This window comes from Lynx canadensis, chromosome E2 (genome assembly GCF_007474595.2).
Source record: "Lynx canadensis isolate LIC74 chromosome E2, mLynCan4.pri.v2, whole genome shotgun sequence".
Lineage (NCBI taxonomy): Eukaryota > Metazoa > Chordata > Mammalia > Carnivora > Felidae > Lynx > Lynx canadensis.
Genome location: NC_044317.1, coordinates 4,315,345 through 4,333,434, shown reverse-complemented (window position 1 = coordinate 4,333,434; position 18,090 = coordinate 4,315,345). Strand labels below are relative to the sequence as shown.

The 18,090-nt window shown below is 53.5% G+C and overlaps 1 protein-coding gene across 1 annotated transcript in view; it reads right to left on the bottom strand.

The window, feature by feature from the left end:
• Window positions 1–399: 399 nt before the first annotated feature.
• COTL1 (coactosin like F-actin binding protein 1) overlaps window positions 400–18,090 on the bottom strand; it is a 37,496-nt gene continuing 19,805 nt past the window's right edge. The window contains exons 3-4 of the mRNA XM_030299703.1: window positions 16,613–16,770; window positions 400–1,530 (exon numbers count right to left, since the gene is read on the bottom strand). Coding sequence (XP_030155563.1) covers window positions 1,420–1,530; window positions 16,613–16,770 — 269 coding nt within the window. The 3' untranslated portion in view covers window positions 400–1,419. The remainder of the gene's footprint in view (window positions 1,531–16,612; window positions 16,771–18,090) is intronic.

The window sequence follows — 18,090 nt, the reverse complement described above, 5'->3', positions numbered from 1 at the left end:
AGCTACTGGGGCGCCTGGGTGGCTCGGTCGGTTGGGCGGCCGACTACAGCTCAGGGCATGATCTCACGGTCTGTGAGTTCGAGCCCCGCGTCGGGCTCTGTGCCGACGGCTCGGAGCCTGGGTCCTGCTTCGGATTCTGTGTCTCCCTCTCTCTCTGCCTCTCCCCCACTCACGCTCTGTCTCTCTTAAAAATAAATAAGTAATTAATTAATTAAATTTAAATAAATAAATAAATATATAATAATTTTAAAAAATTTAAAAAAAATTAAGCTACTGAATGTGAACGTGCCTCTGTCCCCAGTAGCCCCATAAATGCCTCTTAGGTCCGAATAGGACAACTGCCTCCGTTGTTACAGGGAAGGAAGACGCTTCCTAAGACAAATGAGGCAAACTCGTTTCTTTTTGAAAAACGAAAAAAACCACATTTATTTCTGTAAACTGTCTGAGGGCAGATGTTCACAGCCCCGATACAGCACAGACTTCCTACCCCCAAATGAAATGAGCAAGGAAAGAAAGAAAAAGAATGGGACGCATGAAGAAACAAGCCAATCTCATCTTCCTTTGAAAACAAAACTGCGTTTGGACGTGTGGTGTGGACCTGGGATGAACACCACTGACTTTCTGGGGCCACGCGGGCGGGGGCCCCCCGAAAGCGAGGAATCGGGTTCTGCCCGAATCCCCACTCGGCACCCCGGCCTCCCTCCCTGGCGTCCTCATCACCTTGGGAGCCCCTGAAGCGAACCCTGAGAGATGCCAGGTCACAGCTGGACTCGGACCCGTGTCCCCACTCCGCGCCGCGCAGTGGGGTTCCGAGCAAAAGGGTAGGAACGAGCCGCTGCTGGGCGACTGTTAAGGCAAATTTTCTCTCTTCTCTTCGGTCGGAGTCAGGCTTCGATGTGTCACTGCCGGGCATGGGTAGCTGAGGCAACTCTGAATGCAGGGGTGAGGGACCCCCGGAGCACGCTTTGGGGGGGTCCGAGCCTGACGCATGGGATGAACGAGGGTGCTCCCAAGACGGCCCCCCGACGGGCGCGGCCCCCAAGCCACGCAAGGTGGTGGTGGAGAAGCCAGGCGGGCTACGGTGTGAGAGAATGCCAGGAAAGGGGGGTCACCGCAGGGGGAGCCTCAGATCTGATGATGTGCGTGGCCTTGGGATCAAAATGATTTTTCCTTAGAACGAGAAAGAGCGGGGAAAGGAAGAGGAGATAAAAGAAACATGTTCCGCGAGCTTCGGGAGATGGGGCGCAACAGGGCTCGGGAGGGAAGCGGGGAAGGGGAGGCAGGCGGCAGACAGGGAGGCGCGTGCCTCTCACTGCGTCTCCTGTCCCTGGCGGGCTGGTGGGCTGGTGGCTGAGGCCGCGGTCCCCTCCCCCGGGGGGCAGGCAGATGACTTTGCAAGGGGCAGGGGAAGGGCTGGGGTTACTCTGTCTGGGCGTCGTAATTGGCTCCCCCCGCCTTCTTGAGCTCGCTCTTGATGAAATCTTCCTCCAGCTCCTTCCGATCGCTGATCACAAACTCTTTAGCAAAATTCTGCAAGAAAAGAACAAAATAAAACACAGAGTTCCCGTGAAGAAGGGACAGGATCTACATGTTGCTCAGACGACACACGAGCGAGTCCTGGCACCTAAAACGCTAAGAAATGATCAAAACGACAATCGCGTGGTAGCGCGGTTTGGCAAGAGAAAGAAAAACCGTGACTGGAGATCACAAAACGTGTGACATCAGGGTACGGTGTAGGCCCGAGGCCAAGGACGTGGGGCCAAAGTCAGCCCGGGTTTGAATTCTGGCTCTGCCATTTTCTGGCTGCGTGACCTTGGGCAAGTTCCTTCAACTCCCCGGGCCTCAGTTGCCCTGTCTGTGAAAGACCAACCTGTCAGGAGAACAGCAGGAGAGGAGGCTGGAAAGCCCGGCTGGAACACCAGGCTTTCCAGAACAAAAAAGAGACAGGAAGAAAGACAAGTGGTGAGTAGCTTTTGCTCATTTCCATGGTGTGAATATTCCCACAACGGCTAGTTTCAGCCACAGCAAAGAGCTAAATGGGTACGGCCACTGTCCCCCCCCCTCCCCGCCCCCAGAGGACACAGGCTTCAACCATAACATCCCACAGGCCAGGCACACGTGGGGCACTCCGTAAATGCCTGTGGCATGAATGCGTGAAGCGGGTGACCGGGCTTATCCGATAACTCCGAGCCATGAAGAATCAACGAATCAACGGCTGTTGTGGTATGTGGGTCACAAGACTTCGATAAACAAGGAAAATTTCAGGATGGTGAAAGAGACGAATACAGAGAAACTTACCAAGGTACAAGTAACAAGCCTGAAGGTCAGAAAAATCATCCCCATTAAAAAAAAAAAAAATCCACAAGGAAATTGTGTTAACAATTACCGCCATTATTAAGCACCTACGGGTACCAGACGCGGTCACGCATTGGCAAACTTAAAACACTTCAGTGTGACCCAGCCATTTCACCCCCCAGGGCTCTACACGAGGAAATAAAGCACACGGTCCCACAAATACTTGTACACGAATATTCATAGTAGCATCACTCGTAACAGCCCCAAAGTGGAAACCACCCAGACGTCCGCCGACAAATTGTGGCCTATCCACACAATGGAATATTATTCAGCCACAAAAAGGAACGAACGTCATGGATGAATCTCAGAACCGTCACGCTGAGTGAAAGACACCAGACGTGAAAGATCGCCTGCTCTATGATCCCTTTTATATGAAATGTCCAGAAAAGGCAAATCCACACAGACAGGAAGTAGATTGGCAGTTTCCAAGAACTGGGGGTGGAATGGGGTGACTGGTAATGGGGACGGGGTTTCTTCCGGGGGGATGAAGATGCCTTGGAACTAGACAGGGATAGTGGTTGCACAACACTGTGAAGAAGTACCAACGAACTTTATGTTTTAAAACGGTTAGTTTTAGGTTATGTGAATTTCACCTCTATTGGAAAAAAAAAAAAAAAGTCACCATGCCTCCAAGAACAATGACTAAACCAGGGGAACACTCAAGGTTGAGTCTCACAGTATAAAGATAAACCATTTGCCAGGCCAAGGAACTAAGACTACTAACTGGGAGGTGAGAGGGGAAGGTTAATATTTATCAAGCAACTAATATGTGCCAGGTGTAGGCTCACACATTTTCTCACTTAATCCTCCCTCAGTAGATTAGCTGTGTTCCTTTAAGATAAGACCCACGGGTTGGGTTTGGAGAGATTGTGTAGCCCAGAAGGACGAGACGTCCTTCTGACACTCTCTAGTCCCATTCCGTCATCCTGTGCCGTCTGTCCTCACTACAGTGAGTGAACATGAGTTGGGGCAGAAAGGGGAACTGAGAATTAACGTGTTTCTCAACCTGAGCCCGAGCGGCACGGCGGGAGGCGGGGGGAAGAGGCAGAGAGCAGACCCAGGAGGAGGAAGCCAACATCTCGAGAGGCCTCTAGCAGGAAGTCCGAAGTTCCCCTGCCTCGTGATAGCTATATATGGCAATCTAAAGAAATAAGAACACTCCTGTTTGTGTCTGTTAGCCATTAGAAGATTTAGATTAAGACAAGTTTGATAAGGGCCTAAGAAATCTACAGTAAAAGTGTAAATGGAGCTATGCATCGTCCAACTTAAGACCACAGGTATATGGCAAACCAAATCACGGCCAAAATGAGGAACGATCCAGAATAATGGAACCCAGTAAAAATACGACATAACAATAAATGTAAATGAGCAAAATTACCCTCCCCCAACACAGCTATGTCTTAGACTACCAAAACCACCCCCCGAAACCCTACGCTACATACCAGAGACATGATTTAAAAACCAAAAGGCTAGTAAGAACGATGATTATACCAAACAAAAGTACATAGAGAGGCAGCCCCATCGGCTCCCACTATGGGAACAGCACCCGCCCTCCAGGGGGCCAAAGGAGAGGGAGGGGGTGGAGCCACATGGAGGGGGCCCCACCAGGCCTCACAGGCCTCCCCCACACAGGATGCTCGTCACCCCCAGAGGCTTCAGAGGGGAGCTGACACTTCCCCTGAGGGTGTGGACTCTACAAAAAGTCCCTGAAGGTCTGAGTCAATCTAAAACCCAACTTGCATCAACCCCCTCCCTCCCCCACCTCTGTCCCTTTCCAGCAGTCCTCAGGACGGGCCTTCCACTGGGGAGGGGGGACACCAGCGCCCCTGGGGGGGGGGTGGGCTTCATTATGACATTTCAAAAAGAGGCAGAAACAGCAAAACCATACGCCCAGGGGGCAGAAGCTGCAAGAGACAGAGGCATGTCCTCACTAGGAAGGACACAGGGTCCAGAGCAATGCTAACACATAGGGAATTTTTCATTTTCTAGCATCCACGGTGAAAAGAGTAAAAAACAAACAAACAAAAAACAGGTGATACTTTCATAGGATTGTATCTAACTTTATATATCCCAAATACTGCCATTTGAACAGGTTACGGACATACAGAATCACTCATGGGACCTTCTACGTTCTTCTCTCCGTATTAGGTTTTAGGAACCCGGTGCACATGGCCCACCTACGGCCCAAAGCGGTACAGATGTGCCAAACCTCAAGAGCTCAGCAGCCACGTGTGGTTGGTGGCGGGGCAGGTCTAGCTAGAACAGGAAAGAGTCTGAAAGAATAATGTGTTCAGTCAAGGAGAAACATTAATCATAAAATAGCTGAGCTGAGCTGACTGGAGGCCTGGAAATGTTCGTCTTGATCTGGAGTTGAAAAAAAAAAGAAAGAAAAGAAAAAAGAAACCTTAACTCCGACATTCACCCCCTCCTTTGATTGCAAAGCAGCATGAGACCCAGAGAGGGGAAGCTATTCATCCCCGGGCACACAGCAGCCTCATGGCAGGGGTCCTGGGGGCAGGTCCTGACCCTAGTCTGTCCTGTCCTCTCCCTTCCTCTGCTCCAGACTGCCCGCCCCACGACAGCCTCTGTCATACCCTCAAGGCTGCCAAAGCCACATGTCATAGACTTCAAAGCAAAAAAAGGTGCCGGTCTGCAGGTAGGGTTACCTATGGTTCTAGAAAGATCTTCTTTGTCATATCTAAGAACACTCTGTCCCTGTCTGATAGCTTCCAGAAAGGGTCACTCCCCCACCCCACCCCACCTTTTTTTTTTTTTTTTTTTTTTGCGCCATGGCAGGACTTTTCCAAGAAAGAGGACCATCCATCTAAATCTGACTCCGGGATGGCTTAGAAACCAATAACCAAGTTGAGGACACATTTGTCCCTGAGACTTTTCTCAAGTGCATACGTGTTCATATTTCAAAGATGTAAGACAGACATTGTTTCCAGCGGAAGCTTCCAATGGTCTGTTCCAAGGAAGGCAACTCTAGAGGACAGGTTAGGAACCAGGCTCAGTACACAGCCAAGAATCTATTTGCAAAGCTGGTTTAAAAAGCGCTGGGGTGCCTGGGTGGCTCGGTCAGTTAACCGTCTGACTTCGGCTCAGGTCATGGTCTCGCGTTTCGAGGGTTTGAGCCTCGCATCGGGCTCTGTGCTGACAGCTGGGAGCCTGGAGCCTGCTTCAGATTCTGTGTCTCCCTCTCTCTCTGCCCCTCCGCTGCTCTCTCTCTCTCTCTCTCTCTCAAAAATAAATAAACATTTAAAAAAATAAAAAACACTAAAACATTTTCCTATCTTTGGTTTTAAACCATGTCATTTTCAAACAGCTCCCAACTGGCTGGCTTTAATTTTTTTTTTTTTTCAACGTTTATTTATTTTTGGGACAGAGAGAGACAGAGCATGAACGGGGGAGGGGCAGAGAGAGAGGGAGACACAGAATCGGAAACAGGCTCCAGGCTCCGAGCCATCAGCCCAGAGCCTGACGCGGGGCTCGAACTCACGGACCGCGAGATCGTGACCTGGCTGAAGTCGGACGCTTAACCGACTGCGCCACCCAGGCGCCCCCAACTGGCTGGCTTTAAACCCCTGCGTCAATCCTGAAGCATGCTGGGTGCCGCAGGTTTGGACCGAACACAAACAAGGGGCAGTTGTCCATCTGAATCTCCAGCAGCCGGCCCTCCCCAGGGACTTACCCCCCTCCCCCATCCCGAACTACCACTCCCCACCCCCCACTTCCCTGTCCCCCCAAGATTCCATCTCTTGGTCGGGTGGATCCGACGAGTGTGCAAAGGGCCTAGACACTCCATGAGGGTACCCAAGAATCGTTAGGTGATCGTTTGAGTGATCCTGGCTGGGTTCACCTTTGTTTGCAAGATTGCCAGGGGACTACGAGATCCAAAGTTTCCTGAAACACTCGAGTGTGAAGGCATAGGGAGCTGGCTCGTTCCTCTTCTCTCACCGACGATGATTCCTTCACCTCCACCCTTCTTTTAGTGGAGGAAAGTCCGGGGAATTCCTGAGAATAACCAAGGCAGTGACTCTGGCATCACCTCGCCCTTGGAGAGAGAAGATAGCAAATCCAGCTGCACACCCAAAAGCTGGGGTGGGACACGGGGTTAGCCGTGGGAGGACAGCCTGTCAGGGTAGAAGTGTCAGGTCTCGCACCCAGAACATCAGGACTAAGGTGGGTTGCTAACCCGTGCAGACGATGTGGGTGCAGAGGAGGGTCTGGGAAGAGAAGAGGAACGTGGAGTCTTTAACGGTGAGGTTTGTGATGTCAGCAATGCACATTCCTACAGAGCAGGGCATGGTAAGAGAGGTGACCTTCATTGTATCCAAAGATGAGGAGAGCTAATGCAACTCACACAACAAACACATGCTTACGAAGCACCTACTGCATAGCAGACATTCTCCCAGGTCCCGGGAAGTCAAAATTCTGGTACCTAGGGCTCTCTCTGAGAGTCTGAGAGCATAAAAGGAGAAGCAGAGGACTCTAAAATGCCCTAAGGGAAGCAGCCAATGGCTCTGGGCCCTGGTTTCTAGCTGCGTGAAAGAAGAGGGCTAGGCAACAGGCACCTTCCCACCAGCCATCCCGGGTTTGCACTTAAGCCATCGGAGCGCGTGGGACAAAATTCCACCTCAGATGCCAGGATCTGATGGGCAATAGGGAAAAAAAAACTGGCACAGAAAAGTCAACTATGGGATTAGAGCCTGGCCTTCAAAAGGAAGGCCCGTCTTCAAAAGGAAGGCCCGACGTGGCCCGTCCCAAACCCTTGCATAGACGTGTGGGGAAAAGGCTCTCTCCTCCTGTGTGTGTGAGACACAAGACAAGACACACGCTGGCCACAATCATGTATCTTTCCCCCAAGTGGGTGGAGATTAATTAGAAACCAAAGACCTCAGTGTGCTGAAGGAAAGCAGTTGGTACCCTGCCGCCTGAATCTTGCTAGGAGAAAGGACACCCTCCAAGGACCATGTGCCAGATGAAAATGCACGGCATCGAACCCGCTGGGCATTCAGCTGCAACCCCTCCCGGGCCCCCCACGCTTGCCCTCCTACAACCATTCTAAAGAGCTTCAAAGACCCAGCTTCTCAAAATCCTTCCAGCAAAGTGTAATTGACTCAAAAAGAACAGGTTCTTATAACAGCCATGAGTCATCAGAGAAACAAGAAGAAAACAAACAGCAAAATGGTACAGTCTAGTGTTCGGCAGGTTCGGGAACAAAGGCACATACGTCACCTGAGCATCTCGTGAATGATGTGACCCTCCTTCGCGGGGGAGAGAAAACAAAGGCCACGAGAGAGGCACGCAGTCAGGTTTCAGGTGGGCACGATTCAGGGAATCGTCCAACGCAGACGGATGGCAAGGAGGCATGACATCCTAGAACACGCTGTGGGTAGGTCTGGGCCAAAACCTAATAGGGACAGTTGTCCATATGCCTCGAATCCTGACCCCGGCAGGGCCACCCACCTCTTTAAAACTTGGGTGACTGCCTAGGTTCTGACCCCCGCTCTCCTGACCGTGGACACTTACAGAAGCCCCGACTCCCCTCTGCCTGATGTCTGACTACGCCTACGTCCAGATCGGGAATGTGGGAAACACACGTCACTCCTCCCGCATCCACGGCAGACATAACCAATCGTGGCACTTTCCTCACGAGTCCAGACTTCGCATCAGAAGCCTCCTTAACCCAGAGCCCCAGCTGTCGACCAACTGGCAAGCACAGTGCAATCCGGGCTGGGGTGTTCAATTTCCGCCCGGTCAAAATCGTGCCCGTCATTTCTTGTTCCCCAGCCACGCCCACTTGGGGGAATGTTGCCCGGGAAATAATTCAGCAGATTTTTTTTTTCTAATTATAATATATACGCACAGATGTTCGTTGTCCGTAAACACCAGACTGTTTTCACTTTTCGACAAAAGCTGAATAAGTAAACAGCATCGCCATCAAACCCTTCATACACATCAGGCACTTTGATAGGGTATTTTATTTAATTTTTGCGACTCCACGCGTCAGCCAGAGACGCTCGTCCCGAACTTTCAGAGGAGGAGGCTCAAACTCAGGTTAGGGAAGTAGCCCGACAAAGGTCGCACCTGCCGAGTGCTGGGCTGGGCCTGGGAGCCACGACTCACCCCGTGCTGAGATCCCTGCCGGGAGAGCGTGCCCGTGTGCACGCACACGGGCACTACGCTGAACACAACAGCACGCAGACGCTAAAATGATGAAAGCACACTTACGAAGCGTTAAGAGGACACAGGTACCTCTGCTATGACTAATCACCTTCGTAAAACACGTTCCATTGGCAAGGGCTCCACGGGAAGCCGCAGGAATCAGAAATCTCTGCGTGAGGTGAGGGATCGTGGCTGATCGTTCTTTTCTGCCTTCAGACAACGCAGAGCCACTTTTAAAAAAATTTTTTTAATGTTTATTTATTTTGTAAGAGAGAGAGAGAGAGCGTGGCAGAGAGAGAGGGAGACACAGAATCGGAAGCAGGCTCCAGGCTCCGAGCCGTCAGCCCAGAGCCCGACGCGGGGCTCGAACCCACGGACCGCGAGATCATGCCATGAGCCGAAGTCGGACGCTCAACCGACTGAGCCACCCAGGTGCCTCTGAACCGTTTTTAACAACCACAAGGCCCTGGGATGCACCACCACGGGGGAGAAACCAGGGTGCCTGGGGCTTGTTCCAGAAGGGAGTCTGAAAGACAGCATATCCAGGGACAGAAAATGACAAGATAAATACAAAAGTGAGGAGCGGTACAGGGAAGGCACAAGAAACAGGGAGGAAAAATCCAAACGACACACACAAGACGCCAGGAGCAGAGACAGCTTCGGGGCGCCTGGGGGGCTCAGTCGGTGAAGCATCCGACTTCGGCTCAGGTCACGATCTCGGGGTTCCTGAGTCCGAGCCCCGCGTCGGGCTCTGTGCTGACGGCTCGGAGCCTGGAGCCCGCTTCGGATTCTGTGTCTCCCCCTCTCTCTCTGCCCTTCCTCTGCCTGTGCACGCTCTCTCTCTCTCTCTCTCTCTCTCTTAAATAAGCATTTTTTAAAAAATACCTGGAAAAAAAAAAAGAGTACAGGCGGCTCCACAGAACCCCAACGAGAACGTGGGGTACGCGTGTCGCACGTGAACAGGAACCGTCTGGACTCGGTGCTCCGGGACCTGCCTGCGTTGTGACCCCGTCCCCACCACGGGGGTTAGACCGCATGCTGGCGACAGCCGAAGGGATTGCTGCACGGGGCGCCGGGAGGCCAGCTGCTGGACGGTGACCAGGCAGGGGCCGTGCCACCACGGGCTGGCGGAGGGCGGGGACCCGTCCGGGGCTTAGCGAGGGGCACCCAGGCCCCAGCCCGCCGGGCAGCGCTCTTTGCTCGTGACGGCGGCTTCCATTTTTGCACCAGGCTCCGGGTGTGGGACAGCTTCCTCCCTTCCCGACCGGAGTTTGCACCTTCTTAGCAGCAGGAGCCCAGAGGGGGCCGCGGGGCTCCCCACCCTGAAGGCGGCCTCTGACCCTGCCATCTGCTTCTCCGCCTCAACGCTCGCCTTGGCTCCTCCCTCCGAGCCTCAGCTTCCCAATCTGTATGTTGGGTGTGATAACCGCACCCGGCCCCCTCCGCGATACCCACCCACCCCCCTTCACGGGCTGCAGGGGCGTTGGATTTCCGATCAGGTCGTCTGGGTCTCAGACATAGGCCACAGGCCACAGAAAGCCCCTTTGCCCGAGCCCAGGCCCAGGTGAAACGCACGGGGCACAGAAGGCCCTCTCCGGCTCCGAGAATAAAGGGCCTTTCCATAAACCCCGAGCTTGAAGAAGCGTACACATTCCCCGGTGAAAACGAACAGCGGAAACCCCCTGGAGGGCCACGAAGCAGCCAGAGCCGGTCCCCCGAGTGCTGGGCGGCACCGAGGCTCTGAAGGCAGAGCGGGGACCCCACGAATGTCGTCCCACGGAGGAGCGCGGCTTTCTCCCGGGTGACCCAGCCAGCTTCTCTATTGCAACGAAAGCAGAGCCTCTGGAAACTCCAGCCCTACCGCCAAAGCCCTCCCTGAGGGTAACTGGCTTCCACAATTTAATCCAATCCTGACACCGGTTATGGAACATGTAGGAACGTTCTTCTGTCCTAGGGATACGCAGAGTAAGACACAGTCCGCAGCCAGCCCGTGTGAACAGATGTGTTTCTTTACTTTTTCACACCTGTTTTGGTGCGTTTCCAGGTACGAGGAGTGTTCTGTAATAAAGCAGGCATGGTCCCTGCCCTCGAGATTCCTTTCGAGGGTCCTTTAATTATACTTAAATGGGACCTGTAGTTCATGGGCTCATAGCAGAAACACGTGAAGGAGAAATTCTGCCTGAGGCTGGTAGGAGAATGGAGTAAAGAATGAGGGTTTTGAAGGACGAATAGAAGTTCACCAGTCCCCAAAACAGAAAACTTTTTTTACATCCTTTGCATTTCTGGATCCTTTGTAACAGCTCTGTGGGCATTTGCGTTCTCTTTTTCATAACACCTTTTTCACAGATTCTAAAGAAAAAGTTACTTGCAAAGAGTTGTGGAGCTAGAGTATCACCTTGGGTCTCCCTCCCCCTTCAGCCCATGACCTTTTCCGTTGGACACAGCAGCATTTTTATTTTTGTATTTATTTTTTAAACATGTTTATCTTGAGAGAGAGAGAGACAGCGTGAGTGGGAAAGGGTCAGAGAGAGGGAGACGCAGAATCCCAAGCAGGCTCCGGGCTCCGAGCCGTCGGCACAGAGCCCGACGCGGGGCTCGAACCCACGAACCGTGAGATCGTGACCTGAGCCGAAGTCGGACGCTCCACCGACAGAGCCACCCAGGCGCAATTTGCTGAGTCACGATATTCCGTTTCCAGAATTTTTTTTTTTTTAACGTTTATTTATTTTTGAGACAGAGAGAGACAGAGCATGAACGGGGGAGGGTCAGAGAGAGAGGGAGACACAGAATCCGAAACAGGCTCCAGGCTCTGAGCGGTCAGCCCAGAGCCCGACGCGGGGCTCGAACTCACGGACCGCGAGATCATGACCTGAGCCGAAGTCGGCTGCCCAACCGACTGAGCCACCCAGGCGCCCCACCAGAATTTTTTTAAAGGCTCTACCATCAAGAAGGTGAAGTATGTCTGAAAATAAATCTAAGAGGTTTATTTCCTGCACAACTTCTCAGAGCGTTTAATGTGCCGTGTGATCCTGCAAAGGTAGGGTTTCCGACCCGCACGTGGCCTCAGAACATTTCCTTGGGGCTGAGGACTTTGGAAACGTGCAGGAGGGCAAGGTGACAGCGTCGGGGCTCCGGGGCCAGGCAGTCTGGGCGCTGGATGGAGTGCCACCGCGTCCAGGCGCTGGGAGCCTGAGCAAATTACTCAGCCTCCTTGGGCCCCAGGCCCCTTATCTGTAAAATGGGGACAGTGATAGAAGCGGCCTGTTCGGCAAAGAATACACGATTGCGATATGGGACTTTTCCCTCCTGTCTGAGTGTTAGGTATATCTGGGGGGTGGGAAGGGGTCCAGAATTTAAGCCGACCCCGCTCCCGGGGCTCAGGAGCCATCAGAATACACATTAAGCTGATGGTTGCAGAGTCCCTGAAACGTCGGTCCTTCCTGCCGCCCCTGCCCCTTGGGGGAAACAACACCGCTCTCCTCTGCCCAGGCTGAGAGCGGAGACGCGCCCTCTGACTGTTCCCACTCCGGAACGTTCAGAGGACATCAAAAAATAAATAAAAGGATCACGTGAACAGAGACATTCTGCAAGGCAAGCACGACACATCAGCGACAGAGTCTGCTCCCAGTCAAGACAGCCTGGCCCAGCACGGACAGCGGGCCCCGGACAATGGTGGCTGCATTGTCTCCGTAATCCCCCACAGGCGCCAGAACAACGCGCACTCCTGTGCGGCAGACGACAGCCGCGGCGAGGCAGCCACGCGTGCTGTCCCCTCCGCGCAGCCCCCGGACTCAAGCCCGGGCGTCGCTACTGTCCGGCCCCACCCGCCCGGAAGCTCGTCTTGGCCACGCAGGCGCCCCGGCGCCAGGACCTTCCGGCGTCGTTGATGGCGGAGGCTGTGGTCCGAGAGGCAGATACTATTTTACTCCCGTTCTTGGACTTCAGGGGACCGGGAGGCCCAGAGAAAGTAAGCAACGTGCCCAAGGCCGCCCAGAGCTGAAATCTGAACCCACAGCGCCTAGCTCAAAAAGCTCCGCCCCTTCGCCGGACAAAGCGAAATGAGGTTCCTGTAAAGGTATGATGCCATCGACCAAGGAGCACATTTTTAAAATGAAAACACTAAGAAAAATAAAAATAAAAATAAAAAAATAAATAAATAAATAAAATAAAATAAAATGAAAACACTTCGGGATACGTCCAAGCAGAACATGACCCAGCAAATCAACCCACTCAACCCTTCGTTTTATCCATGGGGAAGTTGTGGCCCGGGAAGGGAGAGAGGCTTGCCTGTGGCCAGGCAGGCAGCGTAAGAACCCACCTTTCTCGATTCTAGTGCCTCGGTGTCAGTTTACACGGCCCGCGTTTCGTGCAAAGTGCAAGGCCGTGGGGATATTACTTTCATGACAGTACAAGCCAAGGGTGTACCGAAAACCTTAGGTCCTAGAGTCAATACGCTCAGTCTTCCCCTGGAAATCATGGCGAGAGGCAGGTGGGGAAGTAAAACAGTCCACAAGACACAGGATCCAGAGTGTCCCGTCTGGAAGGCCCCTCGGCATCTGTCTGAGTCTCTATTAGACAGAGGGGACGCTGGTACACGCACCAGGATCGGCACGATTTTAGCGGCTGTCGGAAGACACCATTAGGCCAGCATAACTGACCCTTTGGGACTTCCATGGCTGTATTTAAAACTGTAGGATAAGCGTGAGGTATCGCGATAGCTTCAGATACTAAACCCTTTTACATGCAAGAGTGGAACACACAAAAGGTAACGGTCAAAATGCAACATGGCACCTGCAGGTCAAGATGGCGTCCCAGCTCCCCCACCCGAGTGACATTCATCGGCGTCCCTTTAACACGAAGCCCCGCCTCCCTGCCCATAGGATGTGCATGTGACCTGAGTTGAGCCAATCAGGGTCCTTTATAAGGGAATGATTGACACCGAGGGCTCTATCGTCCCTTGGGATCAACACCCAGAAGAACCACCAGAGCCTGGACCACTTCTGCTGTACACAGGCCGCCGAAGGCTAAACTCAAGAGGAAAGACAAATGAGGGGAAGCTATTGCTTGAGCCCAGAACCCAGCCACGCCTAAAGCCCAGTAACCCTGCACTTCCCAGTTCAGAGAGTCAGGCGATTCCCTTTTTCGCTTTCACGTCTTTGAGCTCGCCAACCAATGGATGATGGCCAAGAGTCCCAAGCGAAAGTCCCCACCAAAGAATTCTATTTCCCCAAATCACCCTCGGTCACTGGCTCACTGAGCCAAACTGGGATGAGCACTAGACCCAAAAGGAACTCTCCCGGAGCTCTGCTCACGGAGACGGAGATTCCCTTGGAGGTGATGGAAAAGTTCTGGAACTAGACAGGGGTGATGGCTGCTCAACGCTGGAAATGTGCTTCCAGGCCACTGAGTCATAGGCTTTAAAATGGGTAAAATGAGGGGCGTCTGGGTGGCTCAGTCGGTTAAGCGGCCGACTTCGGCTCAGGTCATGATCTCGCGGTCCATGAGTTCGAGCCCCGCGTCGGGCTCTGTGCTGACCGCTCAGAGCCTGGAGCCTGTTTCAGACTCTGTGTCTCCCTCTCTCTGACCCTCCCCCGTTCATGCTCTGTCTCAAAAATACATAAACGTTAAAAAAAATTTTTTTTTAATAAAATAAAATGGGTAAAATGAGGGGTGCCTGGGTGGCTCAGTCAATCGAGCGTCTGACTTCCGCTCAGGTCATGGTCTCACAGCCCGTGAGTCCGAGCCCCGCGTCGGGCTCTGTGCTGACAGCTCGGAGCCTGGAGCCTGCTTCGGATTCTGTGTCCCCCTCTCTCTCTGCCTCTCTCCTGCTCGTGTTCTGTCTGTCTCTCAAAAGTGAATACACATTAAAAAATAAATAGATTTCTTTAAAAAATAAAAAAAGGGGGCGCCTGGGTGGCGCAGTCGGTTAAGCGTCCGACTTCAGCTAGGTCACGATCTCGCGCTCCGTGAGTTCGAGCCCCGCGTCAGGCTCTGGGCTGATGGCTCGGAGCCTAGAGCCTGTTTCGGATTCTGTGTCTCCCTCTCTCTCTGCCCCTCCCCCGTTCATGCTCTGTCTCTCTCTGTCCCAAAAATAAATAAAAACGTTGAAAAAAAATTTTAAAAAAAATAAAAAATAAAAAAAGGAAACTAAAATGGGCAAAATGAGCAATTTGATGTTATTGAATTTTTACCCCAATTATTTTAGGTGGAAAGGAAAACGGAGCCCTGCGAGATTCAGAAGATTGCCCCACTGGACGTCACCCAGGCAAGGCGCTCTCTCCCGGGCCGCCGAGGGGAGAGGAATAAGAGTGCAAGGAGGAATTCAGCGGGAGACCTTTGGCCACGGAACAGGCTGCCGCCATAAAGGAGACCCCTGATGGCCGGTTGACCATTACAACGGCCCTGGTTTGAGCAGGTGGCTTTCCAAAGCGAGGGTCCATGCCGGACAGGGTGCAGCCAGTGGTATTAACCAGTAACGCGGATCAGAATGTGAAATCAACGACATACATTAAGCACATACTATGTCCCAGACACGGTGCTAACCCGGTTCTAGAAGGTAATCTGACACCTCGCACCTTTTTAAAATGATTTTTGTGTCTATTAACTCTGGAACCCCGCCTCCTGAACGTGTACCCCAAAGACATAAGTCAGCGGGGGAGGCAGAGGAGCCGTGTGTATGAAAGGGGTGGTTGGAACGTTATCTATGAAAATAAAAACTGGCAGCGACTCGATGGGCCGACACCAGGGGAACATTCGGCCCATGACGATGCACTGGCAAAGGAACACTCAGCCACCGGAAAAACACGCACCCCGGAGCCGGCAGCCACATCATTTCGGAGATGCCCCCTCGCGTGCGATTTGCAGGCTGTGACCGCGGGGATGCGCAGAGGTCGGTGGGAAGAAACGGGCCACGATCATGCAACGGAAGGCCTTCTTTTTCTCTTTCCTAATATAATTTGTTAAATCAAAGTTTTCCGCGAGGGATGATTTTAGATTCACGGAAAAGCTGCAGGAGACAGTGCGAGAGCTCCCACACATCCCACACTGTTTTCGTGAGGCTTACGGTCTTCCGTTGCTGCGGTACGTTTCTCGCAACTGAGAAGCCAACACTGACGCGTTACCATTAACGAAACCCCTGACCCCGTTCTGATGCCACTGGCTTTTCCGTGCCAGGATCCGATCCACGATACCGCGTTCCGTGCGGCCTGTTTCTGTGCGTGTTGCTGGTTTGGGTTTTTACAACGCAGTGAGTGGCTTTTCACACATTCGTGGATACGTGCAAGCATCACGCCAGTCAGCTCAAGGATATTTTCATCCCCTCCGAAGGAAAGCCCATACCCGTCCGTCCGCCATCATGTCCCGATCGTGGGCTTTGAGAAACCCTCCTGCGAGACGGAGAACGCTCCGGGAAGGAGAGAGCACTCCTTCGCCTCCCTTCCCCTGGATTCTCTTTCTGGAATTCAGATTTTCTCTTCTCAGTGTGACCCCAAGCCTTAGCCCCAAACGAACCACCTCGGAAGCTTCCACCAGTACCGATCTGTGATATGTCCGCTTGGAAACAGAAACCCTCTAGGGGAAGTGTCAGGAGCTCGGAGACAAAACCAAGGGTATTCCCACCTCCCCCTCTTCCTGCTGATCTAGCAAGGACTGGGGGATAAGTGTTATTGAGTACCTACTGTGTGCCAGGCACCGTTCAGGGAGGCCATGCACGAAGGTGCCCATTGGGTCGTCATGGCCACCACTGGGAGCCAACTATGATCACCCGCGATCCAAGCAGGTAGAGGTCCCCATTTTGGTCGTCCTTCCAGCCCCCTTCTTCATCCTTCCAGCTCCCTTCCTCATGAACCGCCTGCCCCACCTCAAAGGTGGGCCCCCAGCCGCCATGTTTCCACGACGTGGTGGTCAAGTCCTGAGCCCGCACCCTGCATACAACTGCGGTGACATTTCGCCGGTGGCTCTGGCGGCACAGAGATGTGGCCCAGCTTGCTTTCAGTCACAGGCGCCAACCCGGCCTGCTCTGTCCCTGGGGACGGCGACCCTGAGTGGGGCGTGACCCGCCCAGCCTCGGAAAGAGCACAAAGCCAATTACCTGCACTACCTCCTTCACCAGGGTCTTGTCCGTGCCCGTTTTGGCTCGCTGCAGCCCGCTGACGTTCTCACCAATCCACGTGATGAGGGCAAACTTGGACCTCTTGCTCATGGCATCCCCGGTGGTGAAACGCACGAAGGCGAACAATCGGACGTCATCTGCCGGAACAGCAAGGAGAGGGCACGGGGCTCAGTTAAAACGTCCCAAGAAGGTGTCCCCAGGGAGCAGCCACGAGCCGGAAGGCACCCAGGGCAACGTGGCAGGCGCTCAACACGGACCTCGGCCAACATTCCCTCATTTAAAAAAAAAATGTTTATTTATTTTGAGAGAGAGAGAGAGAGAGAGAGAGAGAGAGAGAGGAGAGGGCACGAGCAGGGGAGGGGCAGAGAGGGAGAGAATCCCAAGCAGGTTCAGCATTGTCAGCACAGAGCCCGATGCGGGGCTCGATCTCACGAATCGGGAGATCATGACCAGAACTGAAACCAAGGGTCCGATGCTTAACCGACTGAGCCACCGGGCGCCCCCGACATTCCGTCGTTTAATCCAACATTGCCACCACAGCCTCCGAGGCCCGATTCACAGCTGGGAAACGGGGGTTCAGAAGGAACACGTGACGTTCCCACGGCCACATGGGCAGTTCGAGGCCATGCTGGGATCTGAACCCAGGCCTCTGTGGCCACGACCCCTGCAACCTCCACCCCCCACCCCCCCCCCCCCCGCCCATCCCTCACGCGCTCAGGGAAGGGCTCAAATTCTGGATCTTATGTAGGGAGACCTTCCTCAAGTCTTCTGAGCCCCGGAAGCCCTGCTCGGAATAGGAACTGAGCTGCGGGGTGGGAGTTGGGGGGGATCGCGTGGCCCCGATCTTGCTGTGGGATACGGCTCCAGGACCGCGGGCCACGTCTAGCTCACGGCTGGAACTCGCTCTTTACGGTGGGGACCGTCCTGAGCAGAATCCCTGGCCTCCACTCGCTAGTTGCAGGATCACCCCTCCGCCCCAGGGACAACAACCGTCCTCTGGGGGGCGGAACCACCCCTGGCTGACGATGACCTTCTAGATTGTCGGGGTCCCCCTTTGATGAAGCCCCTCTTTGTGTTTTCCACCGAAATTCTGTTTTCTTACCGAGGAAATCATAGATCCTTACTCAGCTGGGTTCCCAAACGGTGCATATTTTAATCGCGATGATCGCGGAGAGCCCATCTCAATCCCTGGCTGGAGACGCCCGCATGGGACTGTTCTGGGCGGGGGGCTCGTCTCCTACTAGCTGCTCGATCAGCTTTTCCATCCTGGCAGGGCTTTTAGCTGCCGGCTGTAGGATTCCTCAGGTTCCCAACAACAGCGGGGAGCTGGCTTCTGACATGTCCGTGTGTATCTGAATCGCTCGGGGATCCTGCTAACGTGCAGATTCCGAGGCCTCGGGTCTCGGATGGGGCCCCGGGGCCTGCGTTTCTAAGTGGCTCCCCGGTGACACAAACGC